The following is an 18679-nucleotide window of genomic DNA, read 5'->3' as shown; positions in this document are numbered from 1 at the left end:
ATACCTACTTTGTCATGTGTTGTGAAAGAGGTAAGAAATCCCTGCCTAAGACACACATAGTACTGTTATCATGGGGAGTAGGGGGAGGAAGATGGATAAATAAGAAAATATCAGGCAGTGGTTAAAGCTGAGAAGAAAATAAGACTGGGAAGACAGTTAGAAGGGCTTTCAGAGATGTTTAAGCAGAGACTGAAGAGGAGCCAAGTGTGCAGAGACCCTGGGCAGAGCAGCTCCTTCAAAGGCCCAAGTACAATGAACCAGGAACACTTGATAACGAAGCCCAGGGGTCTAGAACACAATGATCAAGGAAAGAGTTGTTGGAGGTGAAGTGGGCTGGGGCCAGTGTAGAAAGTGAATTTTCTTCTAAACTTAATGGGTAGCCAGGAGAGTTTTTTTAAGCAGGAGAGTTAGATCAGATTCTTCTTGGTTTTTTTGTTTGTTTGTTTTGGGGACAGGGTCTGGCTCTGCTGTCCAGGCTGGAGTGCAGTGGTGCAATCGTGGCTCACTGCAGCCTCCAGCTCCGGGGCTCAAGCAACGCATCCACCTCCCAGTGCTGGAATTACAGGTGTGAGCTACTGCATCTGGCCAGAGAGAACATTGGTTTATTTTTTTTTCCTTTTTCTTTTTTATTTTTTGAGACAGGATCTCACTGTCATCCAGGCTGGAGTGCAGTGGTGCAATCATAGCTCACTGCATGCTTGACTTTCTGGGCTCCAGAAATCCTCCCACCTCAGCCTCAAGTAGCTGAGACTACAGGTATGTGCCACCATGCCCAGCTTATTTTTATATGTTTTGTGGAGATGGGTCTTGCTTTTTTGCCCAGGCTGGTCTTGAACACCTGGCCTTAAGCAATTCTCCACCTTAACCTCTCAAGTTGTTGGGATTGCAGGCATGAGCCACTGTGCCTGACTAATCAGATTTTTTTTTTTTTTGAGATGGAGTCTTGCTCTGTTGCCCAGGCTGGAGTGCAGTGGTACTGTGTTGGCTCACTGCAACCTCTGCCCCCTGGGTTCGAGCCATTCTCCTGTCTCAGCCTCCCAAGTAGCTGGGACTACAGGTGCCCGCCACCACACCTGGCTAATTTTGTACTTTTAGTAGAGACAGGGTTGGTCTGGCTGGTCTCGAACTCGTGACCTCAGGTGATCCACAATCACATGTACTCTGTGCAAAGAACAGACTGGAATAAGGCAATGGGAGAAGCAGGGAGACCAGCTGGAAGGCAACTGCAGTAGTGTGGGTAAGAGGTGATGGTGGTAGAGTGGAGTGGAATGGGGTGGAGGCAGTCTACTGAAGGATTCTCAGTGACTTGTGCTTGAGACTGTCCTGACCCCATGTGCTGGTGCATTGGGTGTGGGGTTTACCTGTTGCAGCCTTGGCGGGTCTCCTCACCGCCCTGTACATATGCCTGATTTATAACTCCTCAGACACACCGTGTGAAAGTCTTCTTTTTTTTCTTTTTCTTTTTGAGACAGAATCTTACTCTGTCGCCCAGGCTCGAGTACAGTGGTGCAATCACGACTCACTGCAACCTCCGCCTCCCAGATTCAAGTGATCTTCCTGCCTCAGCCTCCCAAATAGCTGGAATTACAGGTGTCTGCCACCATGCCTGGCTAATTTTTGTGTTTCTAGTAGAGACGGGGGTTTCACCACGTTGCCCAAGCTGATCTCGAACTCCTGGCCTCAAGTGATCCACCTGCCTTGGCCTTCCAAAGTGCTGGGATTGTAGGCATGAGCCACTGCACCTGGTATGAAAGGCTTCTATATATGACAACCAGCCCATCTGCCTCGTTGAGGACCCACTTGAAGCCAAAGCACCTTTAAAAGGTTTCCTTTACTGCTATGCCCAGCGTTGGTCTTCTTGGTGCTCCTACAGTTCTCACAGCCCACTGAGCTGGTGTGGTGATGCTTATAGAAGCTGACTTCAGGTTCATACCTGTAATCCCAGCACTTTGGGAGGCTGAGGTGGGAGGATCACTTGAGCTCAGGAGTACAAGACCAGCCTGAGCAACATGGTGAAACGCCGAGTCTACACACACACACACAAACAAACAAAAAACAAAAATAAGCCAGGTGTGGTGGCTCATGCCTATAGTCCCAGCTACTCAAGAGGCTGAGGTGGTGGATCACTTGAGTTCAGGAGGTCGAGGTTGCAGTGAGCCGTGATTGTGCCACTGCACTCCAGCCCGGGTAACAGAGTGAGACCCTGATGCCAACAAACAGGCCTTGCAGAAATAGAACATGGAACTGAGAAATCCATACGGTTGTTCTTGCTGCCAGGTTGAGCCCAAGGGTTGGGGATGGGGAGTCTGTGCTGTGTATATGGATTCTAACTCTCACTCAGCTTCTCTGGTCCCAAAAAATAAAAAATGCTGGCTGGGCGCAGTGGCTCATGTCTGTAATCCCAGCACTTTGGGAGGCCAAGGTGGGCGGATCACAAGGTCAGGAGTTCAAGACCAGCCTGGCCAACGTGGTGAAACCCCATCTCTACTAAAAATAAAAAAATTAGCCAGGTGTGGTGGCAGGCGCCTATAGTCCCAGCTACTCGGGAGGCTGAGGCAGGAGAACCACTTGAACCCGGGAGGCGGAGGTTGCAGTGAACTGATATCCCGCCACTGCACTCGAGCCTGGATGACAGAGCGAGACTCTGTCTCAAAAAAAAAAAAAAAAAAAAGTTAGCTTCCTGGGTCTGCCCTTTGCTCCACTGTGAGCGCTTTAAGGGTTAGAGCCTGATGATACTGACATAATAACCCACACAATGGGCACTGAAAATTTCTTTGTTCCTGTCCAACCTGCAGGTAACTTACTACTTCCAGTCAATATGCCGACCTTAGATGCTCTAGAAGAGAGGCGGAGAAAATTTAAGTACCGAGGCAAAGATGCATCTGTGAGTATGAAGCACCCACCTGCTTCTATCAGGGACCAGTGCAATCCGCATAAAAAACGGGGTGAAGAGACCAGGTGCGGTGGCTCATGCCTGTAATCCCAACACTTTGAGAGGCTGAGGCGGGCAGATCACAAGGTCAGGAGGTTAAGACCATCCTGGCCAACATGGTGTAACCCCGTCTCTACTAAAAATACAAAAATGACCTGGGCGTGGTGGCATGTACTTGTAATCCCAGCTACTTGGGAGGCTGAGGCAGGAGAATCGCTTGAACCCGGGAGGCAGAGGTTGCAGTGAGCTGAGATCGTGCCATTGCACTCCATCCTGGTCTACAAGAGAGAAACTCCATCTCAAAAAAAAAAAAAAAAAGGAAAGCCGGGGGGCAGGGGGGTGGTGGAGAGATGGGTTGAAAAGGCAAATACAGCAAAAGATTCTTTAGATAGATGCCTAGGTGTTTCCCTGAATCATCCTTCCAACTTTTCTGTATGTTTGCTCTTTTCATCATAAAATATTAAAGGTGGGGAAGACAAAAGCATGTGGACTTAGGAGCCAGACAACTGTGGAATCAAATCAAAGTTTCCCTGGAATCTTGCAATTATTCAATTTCAGAACCCCAGTTTCTTCATCCATAAAACAGGGCTGCTTAGCTGGGTGTGGTGGCTCATGCCTGTGTTCCCAGCACTTTGGGGGAGGCCAAGGTGGGAGGATCGCTTGAGGACAGGAGTTCTAGACCAGCCTGGGTAACATACCAAGACCTCCAACTCTACAAAAACAAAAAATCGCCAGGTGTGGTGGCGTGTGCCTATAGTCTCAGCTACTCTGGAGGCCGAGGCAGGAGGATTGCTTGAGCCCAGGAGTTCAAGGCTGCAGTGAACTGTGATTGCACCACTGCACTCCAATCTGGGTGACAGAGCCAGACCCTGTCTCTAAAACAAAACCAAAAAAAAACCAGGCTGGGCTGGGTGTGATGGCTCATGCCTGTGATCCCAGCACTTTGGGAGGCCGAAGTGGGCGGATCACTTGAGGTCAGGAGTTCGAGACCAGCCTGGCCAACGTGGTGAAACCGCATCTGTACTAAAAATACAAAAAATTAGATGTGCATGGTGGCGGGGGCCTGTAATCCCAGCTACTTGGGAGGCTGAGGCAGGAGAACTGCTTGAACCTGGGAGGTGGAGGTTGCAGTGAGCCGAGATTGCGCCACTGCACTCCATCTGGGCGACAGTGTGAGACTTCGTCTGAAAAAAAACAAAAACCAGGCTGCTGTTTATCTCCAAGGGACTGGATGGCTTCCCCAAGGGCCAGTATACAGGTGTTTACAGCTGCTCATGTCAGCTTACCAAGGAGGCTTACAAAGGAGCTAAAAGGTCAGCATATAGGTATGGCCAACAGGCATGCCTTGTAGAAACAGGACTTGGAACTGAGAAGTCCAGGCTGCCAGGTTGAGCCCAAGGCTGGGGACTGGGGGTCTGTGCTGTGTATATGGATTCTAACACTCACCCAGCTTCTTTGGTCGCATAGTTTTCTGTTGCCAGCTCTGTCCTCCGTCTCTGTATCTTTTTATTTTTGAGATGAAGACTTGCTTCATAGCCCAGGCTGGAGTGCAGCAGTGTGATCTCAGCTCACTGCAACCTCTGCCTCCCAGGTTCAAGCGATTCTCGGGCCTCAGCCTCCCAAGTAGCTGGGATTACATGTGTGCACCATTACGCCCGGCTAATTTTTTGTATTTTTAGTGGGAGACAGAGTTTTGCCATGTTGGCCAGCCTGGTCTCAAACTCCTGGTATCAAGTGATCTGCCTGCCTTGGCCTCCCAAAGTGCTGAGATTACAGGCATGAGCCACCGCGCCCAGCCCCCATCTCTGTATCTTGACTGGCATCGTATAAGTTTAGCTCCACCTTGGGAATCCAGAAGCCTGATTAGGAGAATGAGGGAAGCATAGGGTCACAGCAGCCTGGTTAGGCCACCATCAGGAACAAAATCACTTTTTTTTTTTTTGAGATAGAGTCTTGCTCTGTCACCAGGCTGGAGTGCAATGGCGTGATCTCGGCTCACTGCAACCTCTGCCTCCTGGGTTCAAGCAATTCTCCTGCCTCAGCCTCCCATGTAGCTGGGACTACAGGCGCCCACCACCACACCTGGCTAATTTTTTTTTGTATTTTGGTAGAGACGGGGTTTTACCATGTTGGCCAGGATGGTCTTGATCTCCTGACCTCGTGATCCCCTGCCTCGGCCTCCCAAAGTGCTGGGATTATACGTTGAACCACCGTGCCTGGCCCAGGAACCAAATCACTCTTACAGTAACCGATTCCAACAATGAAGCTGTCTGGCTTCTAGGACCACTGCAAATTAAAGGAAATCAGTGAGGACAAACGAATTGAGTCTTCACAGCAACAGGAAGGGCCTGCCAAGGAGAAGAAAGACACAAAAGTTTTTACAGGGAAGACCTGCCTAGTGATGGGGCAACAATATGATGGGCTCATTGATTCCCAAAGGTGTTCCTGCCTTGCTATATAATACCACCATGACCCTTTTAAATTTTTTCTTTTTATTATTTGATACATGGCCTCGCTCTGTCATCCAGGCTGGAGTACAGTGGCATGATCATAGTTCACCACAGCCTCTGCCTCCCAGGCTCAAGTGATCCTCCCACCTCAGCCTCCCAAGTAGCACCATGCCTGGCTAATTTTTTGTTTCTTTGTAGAGACAGGTTCTCACTATGTTGGCCGGGCTGGTCTTGAACTCCTGAGCTCAAGCAATCCTCCTGCCTTGGCCTCCCAAAGTGCTGTGATTGCAGGCGTGAGCCACCAAGCCTGGCTGATGACCCTTTTTCAAACAAGAATTAAGTAGCTTAAGGAACCAAAAGTATCTAATACATGGTGACTTCTTTATAATTGCTCCTGAAATGTCTTCAGCCCAAACTCAGCTATCTAGAAAGGTTAGGTCATTTCCTCAGGATCCTTAATACTATAAAGTTTGAGTCATTAACTGACATAAGGTGGGGGAGGTGGGGAGAGAGACTGAGAGAGAGAGATAGAGAGATTTTTAGAGGCAGGGTCTCACTCTATTGCCCAGGCTGGAGTGCAGTGGTACAATTGTAGCTCACTGCAGCCTAGACCTCCCTGGCTCAAGGGATCCTCCCACCTCAGCCTCCCAAGTAGCTGGGACTACAGGAGCATGCTACCACGCTCAGCTAATTTTTTTTTGGTAGAAACAGGGTCTTGCTATGTTGTCCAGGCTGGTCTGGAATTCCTGGCCTCAATGATCCTACTGCCTTGACCTCCCAAAGTACTGGGATTACAGGCACGAGTTACCATGCCCAGCCTTGTTTTAATTTTAATCTCCCTCAGTATGTAGTCTTGGGGATGAAGGCTTTAATGGCTTATAGACAGGTTTCATTAATAGTGGAAATGGGCCATGCACAGTTGCTCAGCCTGTAATCTCAGCACTTTGGGAGACTGAGGCAGGCGGATCACTTGAGCCGAGGAATTTGAGAGCAGCCTGGCCAACATGGAGAAACCCCATCTCTACTAAAAATACAAAACATAGACGAGTGTGGTGACACATGCCTGTAATCCCAGCTACTTGGGAGGCTGAGGCACAAGAATGGCTTGAATCCCAGAGGCAGAGTTTGTAGTGGGCTGAGATCATGCCACTGCACTCCAGCCTGGGTGACAGAGTGAGACTCTATCTCAAAAAGAAAAAAAAAATATATATATAATATATAAATATAGTGGAAATGATCAGGGCATCTAGGACATGGGCAGTGCCCTAATCGTCCCCAGCACCACCTATCCTAGCCACCACCGGAAAGGCCTGCGCACATTTAGGAAGAAGCCATATTCTTCAGGAAATCATCAGCATTAATGAAGATGTGTTCAGACTTAGGGCAATGGGATGCTTTGCTGGGGTGTTTTTATAGCTGAGAATCCTGGCCTATCAGGGTTGTGCATGGTCTTGCTTTATTTTGGAAGGAAGATCAAATTATTTTCTAGATGTGGCGTAGCAGAAAACAGAAGAGGAGGTGAACAGAGCTGAGATGATTTACTAACTGTGTGATCTGAACTCTTCCAGCCTATTGTATATGTAAAAATGAAATCAGATGCTTTGAAACATGTTTGACAGACTAAATGTGACTTCCCCACTCCAGGTTCTAAATGTGGTGACATCCCCGCTCCTGGTTCTAAATGCTCCAATTTCTTTTCCTCACTAGCTGAGGCGACAGCAGAGGATGGCAGTCAGCCTGGAGCTCCGAAAGGCCAAGAAAGATGAACAGACCTTAAAGAGAAGGAATATCACAAGCTTCTGCCCTGACACACCTTCTGAAAAACCAGCCAAAGGGGTGGCGGTCAGTACGTAGTGTTTAGAGTAGTCTTGGGCAAAATATGTTCTTAGCAAGTGTCTCTGGCTGGATAATTAATAGATTCAGAACTTGCAAACTCTTTTTGGGCTTTTAAAGAAAGGAGTGAAGAGATTATGGTTTGAGCTAAACTGCCTTTGTCAAAAGGCTAATGGCCATTACTCCTATGGCTCTGAGTCTGGAATCTAGGTTCTAGTGGGGGATGGAGAGGGTGCTATTTCTTTTATTTTACTTTTTATTTTTTGAGACAGGGTCTCACTCAGGATAGAGTGCAGTGGCACAATCAGAGCTCATTGCAGCCCTAACCTCCCTGGGTTCAAGCGAGCCTCCTGCCTCAGCTTCCAGAGTATGTGGGACTACAGGCACTCACCATCATGCCCGGTGAATTTTTGTATTGTTTTTTGTAGAGACAGGATTTTGCCATGTTTCCCAGGAGGGTCTCCAACCCCTGGACTCAAGTGACCCGCCTGTCTCAGACTCCCAAAGTGCTGGGATTATAGGTGTGAGCCACTGTACCTGGCCAAAAATGTGATATTTCTAATTGAAAATTTACTTGCTACCCCTAAGCCTGAAAACCGAGGAAATGAGGGTGGGTGAAGGTTATTTCTCAGTAGAGGCATCTAGTCCGTGGATGGGTGAGGTCTTTCCTAACACTTTGACTTCTGTCCCGTCTTCGCTTCTCCATCTACCCCAACCTTATTAAATGCAGATCCTGGGTTGACTTCAAGGTTAGTCTGGTTTCTGTGAATACCGAATGTCTTGACCAGGACGTTTTCCTTCTTAGCACCTCAATAATGGCGTCTCTATATTCTTTTGGAGTACATCACTGTCTGTCCTACCTTAACTACCCACGTGCACCCTTTTTACCCTGCTTGGTTTAGGTCTCATAGAGGGCAGAGACTGGTTCCATTTCTGCCAAGTGGGTCCAATGACTCATTCCCATTCATCAGGGAAATGTGTACAGTCATTCTCTGAATTGCCACAGGAGTCCGAACTATATCTCTAGTTAGCTTCATTTGTTTGGAGCAGTCCCTAGAATCCCTCCATCCGAGGAAGGTATGAAACAAAAGGAAAAAAAGGCCAAGCACAGTGGTTCATGCCTGTAATCCTAGCACTTTGGGAGGCCGAGGTAGATGGATCACCTGAGGTCAGGAGTTCGAGACCAGCCTGGCCAACATGGTGAAACCCCATCTCTACTAAGAATACAAAAATTAGCCGAGTGTGGTGGTGTGTGCCTGTAATCTCAGCTACTCAGGAGGCTGAGCAGGAGAGTCGCTTGAACCTAGGAGGCAGAGGTGGCACTAAGCCAAGATCGTGCCACTGCACTTCAACCCATGGGTGACAGAGTGAGACTCCATCTCAAAAACAAACAACAACAACAAAAAATCCCAAAAAGTTGTTTTTCTTTTGGTCCCATATTAGCATTTTTTTTTTTTGAGACGGAGTCTCACTCTGTCGCCCAGGCTGGAGTGCAGTGGCACGATCTTGGCTCACCGCAACTTCTGCCTCCGGGGTTCAAGCAATTCTTCTGCCTCAGCCTCCCTAGTAGCTAGGACTACAGGTGCCCACCACCACACCCGACTAATTTTTTGTATTTTTAGTAGAGACGGTGTTTTACCGTGTTAGCCAGAATGGTCTCAATCTCCTGACCTTGTGATCTGTCTGCCTCAGCCTCCTGAAGTGCTGGGTTTACAGGCATGAACCACTGTGCCTGTCATATTAGCATATTTTTTAAAGCAATGAAGGTATCATTCGCATCAAAATTCACTCTTTAAGTACCTAATCAGTGGTTTCTAGCATAGTCACAAAGTTGTGCAACCATTGCCACTAGCTAATTCCAGAACCTATTCATCACCTCAAATAGAAACTCCACAGTCATTCAGGAGTCACTCCCCATTCCTCATCCCCCACAGTCTCTGCAAACACTAGTCTACTTTCTGCCTCTCTGGAATGACCTATTCTAGACATTCCCTGTAAATGCAATCATACAACATGTGAGCTTTTGTATTGAGCTTTTATGTTTTCAAAGTTCATCCATGTTCTAGCACGTATCAATACTTCATTCCTTTTGGGCAGAATGATATTCTGTTGTATGGATAGACCACATTTTGTTTATCCATTTATTTGTGAGATGGAGTCTTACTCTGTCACCCAGGCTGGAATGCAATGGCACAATCTCGGCTCACTGCAACTTTTGTCTCCCAGGATCAAGCCATTCTCCTGCCTCGGACTCCCGAGTAGCTAGGATTACAGGCATGCGTCACCCACTAATTTTATATTTTACTAGAGACGGGGTTTCACCATGTTGGCCAGGCTGGTCTCGAACTCCTGACCTCAAGCAATCTGCCTGCCTTGGCCTCCCAAAGTGCTAGGATTACAGGCATGAGCCACCACGCCTGGCCTGTTTATCCATTTATTAGTTGGGGGACATTTGAGTTGTTTCCACTTTTTGGTTATTATGATGAGTGCTGTTATTAACATTTGTGTACAAGTTTTTGTGTGGATGGGTGTCTTCAGTTCCACTGAGAATAACTGGGTTATGTACTAAGCCTGTTTCACTCTTTGTGGTAGGCTGTATGATGGCACCCCAAGTGTCTACATCTTCTAATCCCCAAAACTGTGAATGTTACTCTGTGATGAAAGGGATGTAGCAGATGTGATTAAGTTAAGGATATTGAGATAGAGAGGTGATCCTGGATTATCTGGGTGGGCCTGGCATTCGATGATTCTTATAAGAAGAGCAATGTGATGACAAAAGCAGATGCTGGGCATGGTGGCTTATGTCTGTAATCCCAGCACATTGGGAGGCTGAGGCAGGAGGATCACTTGAGCTCAGGAGTTCGAGACCAGCCTGGCCAACATGGTGAAACTGCATAGCTACGAAAAATACTAAAATTAGCCAGGCCTGGTGGCTCACTCCTATAATCCCAGCATATTAGGAGGCTGAGGCAGGTGGATCACTTGAGGTCAGGAGTTCGAGACCATCCTGACCAACATGGTGAAACCCTATCTCTACTAAAAATATAAAAATTAGCTGGATGTGGTGGCATGCACCTGTAGTCCCAGCTATTCGGGAAGCTGAAGCAGCAGAAAAGCTTGGGCAGTGAGCTGAGATTGTGCCACTGCACTCCAGCCTGAGTAACAGAGTGAGACTGTGTCCCCCCACCAAAAAAAATATTCAAGCCCTTTGTCCATTTTTAAGTCAAATAAATTTTTTTATTGAGTTGTAAGAATTCTTTGTATATTCTAGGTATTAAACCTTAGCAGATATGACTTGCAAATATATTCTGTTCTGTGGGTTGTCTTTTCACTTTCTTGATAGTATCCTTTGAAGCATAAAATTTTTTAATTTTGAAGAAGTCTAGTTTATTTTCTTGGTTGTTTGTGTTTTAGGCATATATATCTAAGAATTCATTGCCTAATCTAAGGTCACAAAGATTTATGCCTATGTTTCTTTCTAAGAACTTATAATTTTAGCTCTTTTAGGCCTTTGAGCCATTTGGAGTTACTTTTTGTAAATGGTGAGAGTGGGAGTCCAACTTTGTACTTTTGCGTGTGATATATAGTTGTACCAGTACAATTATTTGAGACTATTTTCTACTCATTGAATTGTCTTGGTAACTTTACCAAAAAATCGGTTGACCATGAATGTGAGGGTTCATTTGTGGACTCCCAGTTCTCTTCCATCGATCTATATGTTTATCTTTATGTCATCAAAAAAATGTTTGATTACTGTAGCTTTGTGGTAAGTTTTGAAATTGGGAAGTGTGAGTCTTCCAGCTTTGTTCTTTTTTTCAATATAATTTTGGCTGTTCTGGATCCCTCGTATTTCCATATGAATTTTAAAATCAGTTTGTCAATTTCTACAATAAAGGCAGCTCTGATTTTGATGGAGACTGCATCGAACCTATAGAATGCAGTCATTGAACTTATAAGGTTGGAGTATTGCCATCTTAACAATGTTAAGTCTTCCAGTCCATGAACATGGGATACCTTTTCATTTCAGTCCTCTTTATTTATTTATTTTTTTTTTACAGTTTGCAGCATATAACTCTTGGATTTCTTTCGATAAATTTATTACTAAGTGTTTTATTCTTTTTATATTGTAAATTGAATTGCTTTATTTTGATTTTTGATCACTGCTAGTGTGTAAAGTTACAATTTTTGTATATCAATTCTGCAACCTAGCTGAACTTTATTAGCTCTAGGCTTTTCGTGTAAATTCCTTAGGATTTTCTACATATAAGATTATGTCACTTGCAAATAGTTTTATTTCTTCCTTTCCAATCTGGGTGCACTTTATTTGTTGCCTAATTAATGCATCTAGAACTTCCAATGCCATGTTGGATAAAAGTAAAAAGAGTAACATCCTTGTCTTATTCCTGATCTTGGGGGAGACCTTTTAGACTTTCACCATTAAGTATGAGCTACCTCTGAGTTTTTTGTAGATGCCTTTATCAGAATGAAGAAGTTTCCTTTTATGCCAGTTTGTTGAGTGTTTTTTTTTTTTTATTATGGAAGTATGTTGAATTTTGTTAAATGTTTTTTCTGCATTGAGGGGATCATGTGGGTTCTCCCCTTAATACGGGGTACTATGTTGATTTTTTTCACATGTTAAACCACTCCTGAATTCCTGAGTTAAATCCTAATTCATCATGATGACCAATACGTTGACCATATGTTTCATACATTTAGGCATTTGGTTTCCTCCTATTTTGTTGAATTTTTGCATCAGTAGTTATAAGGGATATTAGTGTATACTTTTCTTGTAATATCCTTGGTTTGGTATCAGAGTAATACTAGCCTCAAAGAATGAGTGAGAAATTTTTTTTTGTAAAGTTGGTAAAGTTTTTTTTTTTTTTTTGAGATGGAATTTCACTCTTATCACCCAAGCTGGAGTGCGATGCTGCAATCTTGGCTCACTGCACCTCAGCTTTTTGGCCTTGATGGTTTCTGATAAGAAATCAGCTGTTAATCTTATTGAGGCTTTGTACATTAATTGCTTCTCTTTTGCTGGTTTCAATGTTTTTGATTCTATAATTTTGGCTTTCAACAGTTAGATTATAATATGTCTGAATCTTGGGATTTATTCCATTTGGAGTTCATTGAGCTTTTCAGATGTGTAGACTAATTACTCTATTGGATTTGGGAATTTCTTTGGCCATTATCTCTTTAAATATACTTTCTGCCTCTTTCCCTCTTCTCCTTCCTATTCTGCATTTGTTGGTATCCTTGATGATGTCCCACAGATCTCTAAAGATCTGTCAATTTTCATCTTCAGTCTCTTTTGTGTGTTATCTTCCTCAGACTGGACAATTCCAATTCACCTATCTTTGGCTTCGCCGCTGCTTTATTATGTCTGCTTAAATCTGCTGTTAAGCTCCTTCAGCAAATTTTTTGTTTCAGTTATTGTATTCTCCAATTCCAGAATTTGTATCTGGCTCCTTCCAATAACTGATATCTGTTCACTGATATTCTCTATTTAGTGACACACCATTTTTGCACTTTAGTTCTTTAGTCATGGTTTAGTTCTTTGACTATATTTAAAATCTTTGTCTAGTTCAACATCTGGTCTCCTCAGTGACTATTTCTATTGATTGCTTTTTTCACATATATATGTATATATGTGTGTCACACTTTCTTTGCTTGTCTCACAATCTTTGTTGAAAACTAGTCATTTAAAATAGTGTGACAACCCTAGAAATCAGATTTTCATTGCCCCAGGGTTTGTTGTTGTTGCTGGGTGTGCTTGTTTGGTAGTTTCTGAACTAATTATCTAAAATCTGTATTTTTTTGTGATGTGGGGCTGCTGAAGTGTCTGCTTGGTTTGCTTAGTGGTCAACTAATAATTAGAGACTTATTTTAACACTTGGAACCACGAAGAAAAAAACACTCAATTTTTGCCAAGAACCTCTGTGTTGGGGGCATGCCTTCACCACTCAGCCAGGCAGTTGACAATTCTGACGTAAGCCTTCACTTCCTGTTTGCACAGAGCCTCAAAGTCAGTGAGAGGTAAGAGCTGAGGGTCTTAGTTTTTGTTGTTGTTGTTGTTGTTTTTAAGCATATGCATAGCCCTATACATGATATTCCTTTTCAAGTTTTTTTGTTAGCCTGTTGTTTATCCCAACTCTTATTCAACCTCTCAGGTAGCTGTGAAGTTAAACAACTTCCTCTGTTTTCAGTGAACATTCTTAGGGAAAAGCCTTTTCATATTGAGTAAGCTCTGAGTCACAATAGTCTGTAAGTGGGATCTTTCAGGGAATGACCAGACAGATCAAATAATTTTCTGGGAATGAGGCTCCAAAGGAGCACCTACCTATTTTGCCTCTTCTGGTGGCTGTGAGGCTGTTGGTTTTTCACAATGATTGTGGACTGTTGGTTTTCAAGGCTACCATGGAGCTGAGGGTGGGTGGGAATAGGGCAAGTCAAAATGCCACACAGCTCTCATGCTTCTTACTGAGATTCAGCTGTCTTTCTTGGATAAACACTTTCTGGCTTGAATAAAACAATTGGCCGCAAGCCTTTGGTCAATTTCTACAGCGCTGAAAAAGTTGATTCTATTTTTGTCAGTTTTCTCCTTGCCTCTATGGAGGAGAGAATTTTTTGGATGTCCTTAGTCTGCCATTTTGTTTTGTATCCACTAGCACATTCTTACTGCATGGGATAAAAATGTTCTTGGGATCCAACTAATGATAGGAATTACTTCTCCCCTAAGCATGGGAAGGGACACACAGCTCTGTGAGATCTGTGGACTCTATTTCCCCCTCCCCAAATTTAGGACAGCACGCAAGATGGGACATCCTGTTCAAGCCAGGCTGTTTTAATCAGATGGATGATGGCTGGAGTAGGTGATGTTTACAGCTCATTTTGGCAGAGAATCTGACCTGAATGTGTCTCTCCTTGCAGGTCAGCCTCACTCTGGGTGAAATAATCAAAGGTGTGAATAGCTCAGATCCAGTCCTATGTTTCCAGGCCACCCAGACAGCCAGGTATCTCCAAACAGACTTCTGCTGTTGCAGGTTCATAGCTAGCAATGAGCTCTGATGGCTGGAGCTCCAGTGGCCTATTTGGTTTCTTGGCATTGGCAACATGCTCGTAAAACACAGGAAAAGGCTAGCCCATCTAAAAGACGAAATTGCTATTCTACACTGTCCTTGAGGGCAATTTAAAAGGTTCAATGTGTTGTCAGAGATGAATTGCTTAATTTACATTGGCCTCTACAGAAATTTCATCTTGTAGATAATACCTTAAAGGGGAAAATGTTGACTTAACACTGAAAAATGCTATTGGTTGAACATTCGGATGTTAAGTAGCTCCGGCCCAGCTATGTGGCTCATCTGATAGTTAGGAATGCCAAGAACATGTATAAAAGGAGGTTCTTTTTTTCTCTTTTGAGATGGAGTCTCACTCTGTCACCCAGGCTGGAGTGCAATGGTATGATCTTGGCTCACTGCAACCTCCGCCTACTGGGTTCAAGTGATTCTCCTGCCTCAGCCTCCAGAGAAGCTGAGATTACAGGCATGCACCACCACACCCATCTAATTTTTGTATTTTTAGTAGAGACGGGACGGGGTTTCACCATGTTGGCCAGGCTGGTCTCAAACTCCTGACCTCATGACCTCAAGTGATCTGCCCTCCTTGGCCTCCCAAAGTGCTGGGATTACAGGTGTGAGCCACTGCACCTGCCCTAAAAGGAGGTCCTTAATACCTCCCTCACATGACCTCCCCCTCCCCTACCCTCTCTTTCATTGCATAGGAAAATGCTATCCCAGGAAAAGAACCCCCCTCTGAAATTGGTCATTGAAGCAGGCCTCATTCCCAGAATGGTGGAGTTCCTGAAGTCATCACTTTACCCCTGCTTGCAGTTTGAGGCTGCCTGGGCCCTGACCAACATCGCTTCGGGGACGTCGGAGCAGACTCGTGCCGTGGTAGAAGGGGGAGCCATCCAGCCCTTGATCGAGCTCCTGTCTTCCTCCAACGTGGCTGTGTGTGAACAGGCAGTGTGGGCTCTTGGTAATATAGCCGGTGAGACACTCCCCTTAGTGGGCTAAGAAAACGGGGGGCCAGGCGTGTGGGATACTATAAGGGTTCTTTGGGTGGTGGGGTATACTTGATGTCCCAGAACCCCTTGTCATGTAAATACCTAGAAGTGCTGGCAAGGGTACAATGAGCTGTTTCAAAACTCAAAGCCAGGCCAGGCACGGTGGCTCACGTCTGTAATCCCAGCATGTTGGGAGGCCAAAGTGGATGGATCACTTGAGGTCAGGAGTTCAAGACCAGCCCGGCCAACATGGTGAAACCCCATCTCTACTAAATATACAAAAATTAGCCAGGCATGGTGGCGCATGCCCTGTAGTCCCAGCTACTCGGTAGGCTGAGGCAGGACAATCGCTTGAACCTGGGAGGACGAAGTTGCGGTGAGCTGAGATAACGCCACAGCACTCCAGTGTGGGCAACAGAGGGAGATTCTGTCTCAAAACACCAAAAGCCCTCAAATCCAAGTTTAGAGGCCAAATATTGAAGCTGAAACAGGATGATACAGTGTATACTGAAGCCACAGGCTAACTAGAGACATCTGCCAATGCTAAGGTCCTACAGCCTCAGGGTTTAGTGGCTTCAAGAACAAGTCTTTGGCTTATGCAGCATGGGAGTTTATGACAGACCCTTAGATAACTCGGGACCCCAGAAGGACTCTGCCTTCAGTGGAAGTTGCTAAGGGAACATGCCAAGAAAACAAACAAACAAACAAAAAACAAAAAGACACTCCTTGGTTTGGGCTAACAAGCCTTCCCTGAAAGTGGAATCCTCAGACTACTTTTCTGAATGTGGCACTCGATGCTGTTTCCTACATGGTCTAGTGAATTAGTGCTGTAGGGTCGGAAGCCCCCAGATTCTTGGCTGACATCAATCCAGTGACTTTCTTGGGAAAACTCAATTAGATCCCTCAGGATTTTGACAAATTAAGATCAGCCAACTATTAGCATTTTCAAGTTCAGAGAAGCAACAACCCCCCAAGACTGAGTCAGCAGAAACAGTATGATTAGACCTCCAAGGACTCCACATATAGGAATTGGCAAACAGAATACAAAATAATTGCTAAAAGAAAACAAAAGCTTGCCGATGCTTGGCGTAGTGACTCATGCCTTTAATCTCAGCACTTTAGGAGGCAGAGGTGAGAGGATGGCTTGAGCGCAGGAGTTTGAGACCAGCCTGGGCAATGTAGTGAGAACTCATCTCTGCAAAAAATAAACAAAAATATTCATCAGGCATAGTGGTGCATGCCTATAGTCCCAGATACTCAGGGGGCTAAAGTGGGAGGATTGCTCGAGTTCTGGAGGTTGAGGCTGCAGTGAGCTGTGATTGCGCCACTGCGCTCCAGCCAGGGCAACAGAGTGAGATCCTGTATCCAAAAAAAAAAAAAAGAAAAAAGCCTGCAGAAGGAAAAAGTGCCTGTTAGAGAAGTTGTCTCTCATTTTGCTTGGTGCAGCAAAGGAGGCAAGACTGGATGGTACAATGTGATGCCTTGCCTTTGATGGTTGACAAATACAAATAGAGACTTCTAGGGTCTAAAATTGTTATCCTAGCTAAGGTAGCTGATGGCTGGTCACCAGCACCTACAGATCCCCAGGCTTTGTTCTGAGTTGCATTGGAAGTTACTGCCCTGTGCCAAGGTCTTCTAGTAAGACAACTTGGTCTGGACCAGCCTTCGTCTTCCTGAGAACCAAGCTGTGAGATGCCACCACCCCACCTTGGCTGAGTTGGCTGGCTCTGCTTCTAGCAGTTGCTGCCGTGTGATGCCTGCCTATTACATCAGGACTGTCCACCCACCAGCCACGCCAGAGATCCAGAATTTAGTACGTGGCTATACTACCTACTTGCTAAATCTGGGAATGAGTTTTTGTCTCTTGCCCTTTGCACACTCTAAAAAAATTAGTCGCCCACTTCAGGATTGTCTTTGTTCTCTCTCTGAATGTCACATTCTGATCTATTTGTAGGCGACGGCCCAGAGTTCAGAGATAACGTCATCACAAGCAATGCCATCCCACATCTGCTAGCCTTGATTTCACCCACCCTACCGGTAAGTGTCTCTTTCTTTCTCTTTTTTTTTTGAATTAAAATTTTAAAATAATCTTAATAAAGATGGAGCCTCACCATTCTGCCCAGGCTGATCTGGAACTCCTGGCCTCAAGCAATCCTCCTACCTTGGCCTCTCAAAGTTCTGGGATTATGGACATGAGCCACAGTACCAGGCCAGGTGAATGTCTTTAAATGAGAGAGAACCTTGTTAAGTAACAAATTCTAATGTCGGGAAATTGGGACGTACTTCCAAATCAATGCTAGATCATGTGGCTGCTGCCTGGCCTCTTAGGACCTCATAAACAAGGCTCAGAGCTGGGCATGGTGGCTCATGTCTGTGATTACAGTGCTTGCTAGGCCAAGACAGAAGGATCACTTGACACCAAGAGTTCAAAACCAGCCTGGGCAACATAGTGAGACCATGCTTCTAAAAATAAATTAGCTGAGCATGGTGGTGGACACCTGTAGTCTGAGCTACTCAGGAGGCTGAGGTGGGAGGATTGCTTGAGCCCAGGAGATGGAGGCTGCAGAGAGCCAAGATCACACCACTGCATTCCAGCCTGGGTGACAGATTGAGACTCTGTCTCTAAATAAACTAATAATAGCAAAGCTTAGGACTAAGTATCATTTTAGGTAAAGATTGACTCAGCTCTGTCTTTAGGGGCCAGTAGCACTGATCCTTCTCTTTGAGGCATTGGAAGAGGCCTACAAGCTTACCATCTTGCAAAATAGATGACTGAAATCTCCATTCTAGGGTCACAGTTTAGCATATATGCCTAGTGTTCCATTATTGGAATGCTAAGCTTGTGGGAGTTATTTATATCCTACTGCTCAAGGTCATCGCCAACGTCTGATTTTTCACACACAAAAATTTGCAACCTCTGGCATAAATGGGTTAATGGCTCACCAGTTCTGTTCATGGGGAACAGGATCTTCTTTTGAGGCTTAGAGTCAAGGTTGGTTGATTGTGGTTGATTGAAGAGGACTTCTGGTTTAGGAAGTGGGTTCTAGATTTGCCTCAAAAGAAAGAAAAAAAAGAGAAGCCGGAGGACTATGTTCAAAACCTTCAGCTGGGAACGGTGGCTCATACCTGTAATCCCAACACTTTGGGAGGCTGAGGCGGGTGGATCACCTGAGGTCAGGAGTTCAAGACCAGCCTGACCAATATGGCGAAATCCTAGCTCTACTAAAAAAAATTAGGCAGGCATGATGGCAGGCGCCTGTAGTCCCAGCTACTCGGGAGGCTGAGGCAGGAGAATTGCCTGAACCCAGGAGGCAAAGGTTGGAGTGAGCCAAGGTCGCACCACTGTGCTCCAGCCTGGGCAACAGAGCGAGACTCTGTCTCAAAAACCTTCAAGATGGGAGA

At 45.3% G+C, this 18679-nt stretch overlaps 1 protein-coding gene across 1 annotated transcript in view; it reads left to right on the top strand.

Annotated features, from left to right (window-relative positions):
* Positions 1 to 2190: 2190 nt before the first annotated feature.
* KPNA7 (karyopherin subunit alpha 7) overlaps positions 2191 to 18679 on the top strand; it is a 34580-nt gene continuing 18091 nt past the window's right edge. Inside the window, exons 1-6 of the mRNA XM_055292457.1 lie at positions 2191 to 2277; positions 2796 to 2884; positions 7090 to 7224; positions 14143 to 14225; positions 14993 to 15261; positions 17232 to 17314. Of these exons, the coding sequence (XP_055148432.1) occupies positions 2819 to 2884; positions 7090 to 7224; positions 14143 to 14225; positions 14993 to 15261; positions 17232 to 17314 (636 nt within the window). The 5' untranslated portion in view covers positions 2191 to 2277; positions 2796 to 2818. The remainder of the gene's footprint in view (positions 2278 to 2795; positions 2885 to 7089; positions 7225 to 14142; positions 14226 to 14992; positions 15262 to 17231; positions 17315 to 18679) is intronic.

Source organism: Symphalangus syndactylus, chromosome 9 (genome assembly GCF_028878055.3).
Source record: "Symphalangus syndactylus isolate Jambi chromosome 9, NHGRI_mSymSyn1-v2.1_pri, whole genome shotgun sequence".
Classification (NCBI taxonomy): Eukaryota; Metazoa; Chordata; class Mammalia; order Primates; family Hylobatidae; genus Symphalangus; species Symphalangus syndactylus.
The sequence above is the reverse complement of the archived record's forward strand: the minus strand, read 5'-3'. Positions and strand labels throughout refer to the sequence as shown.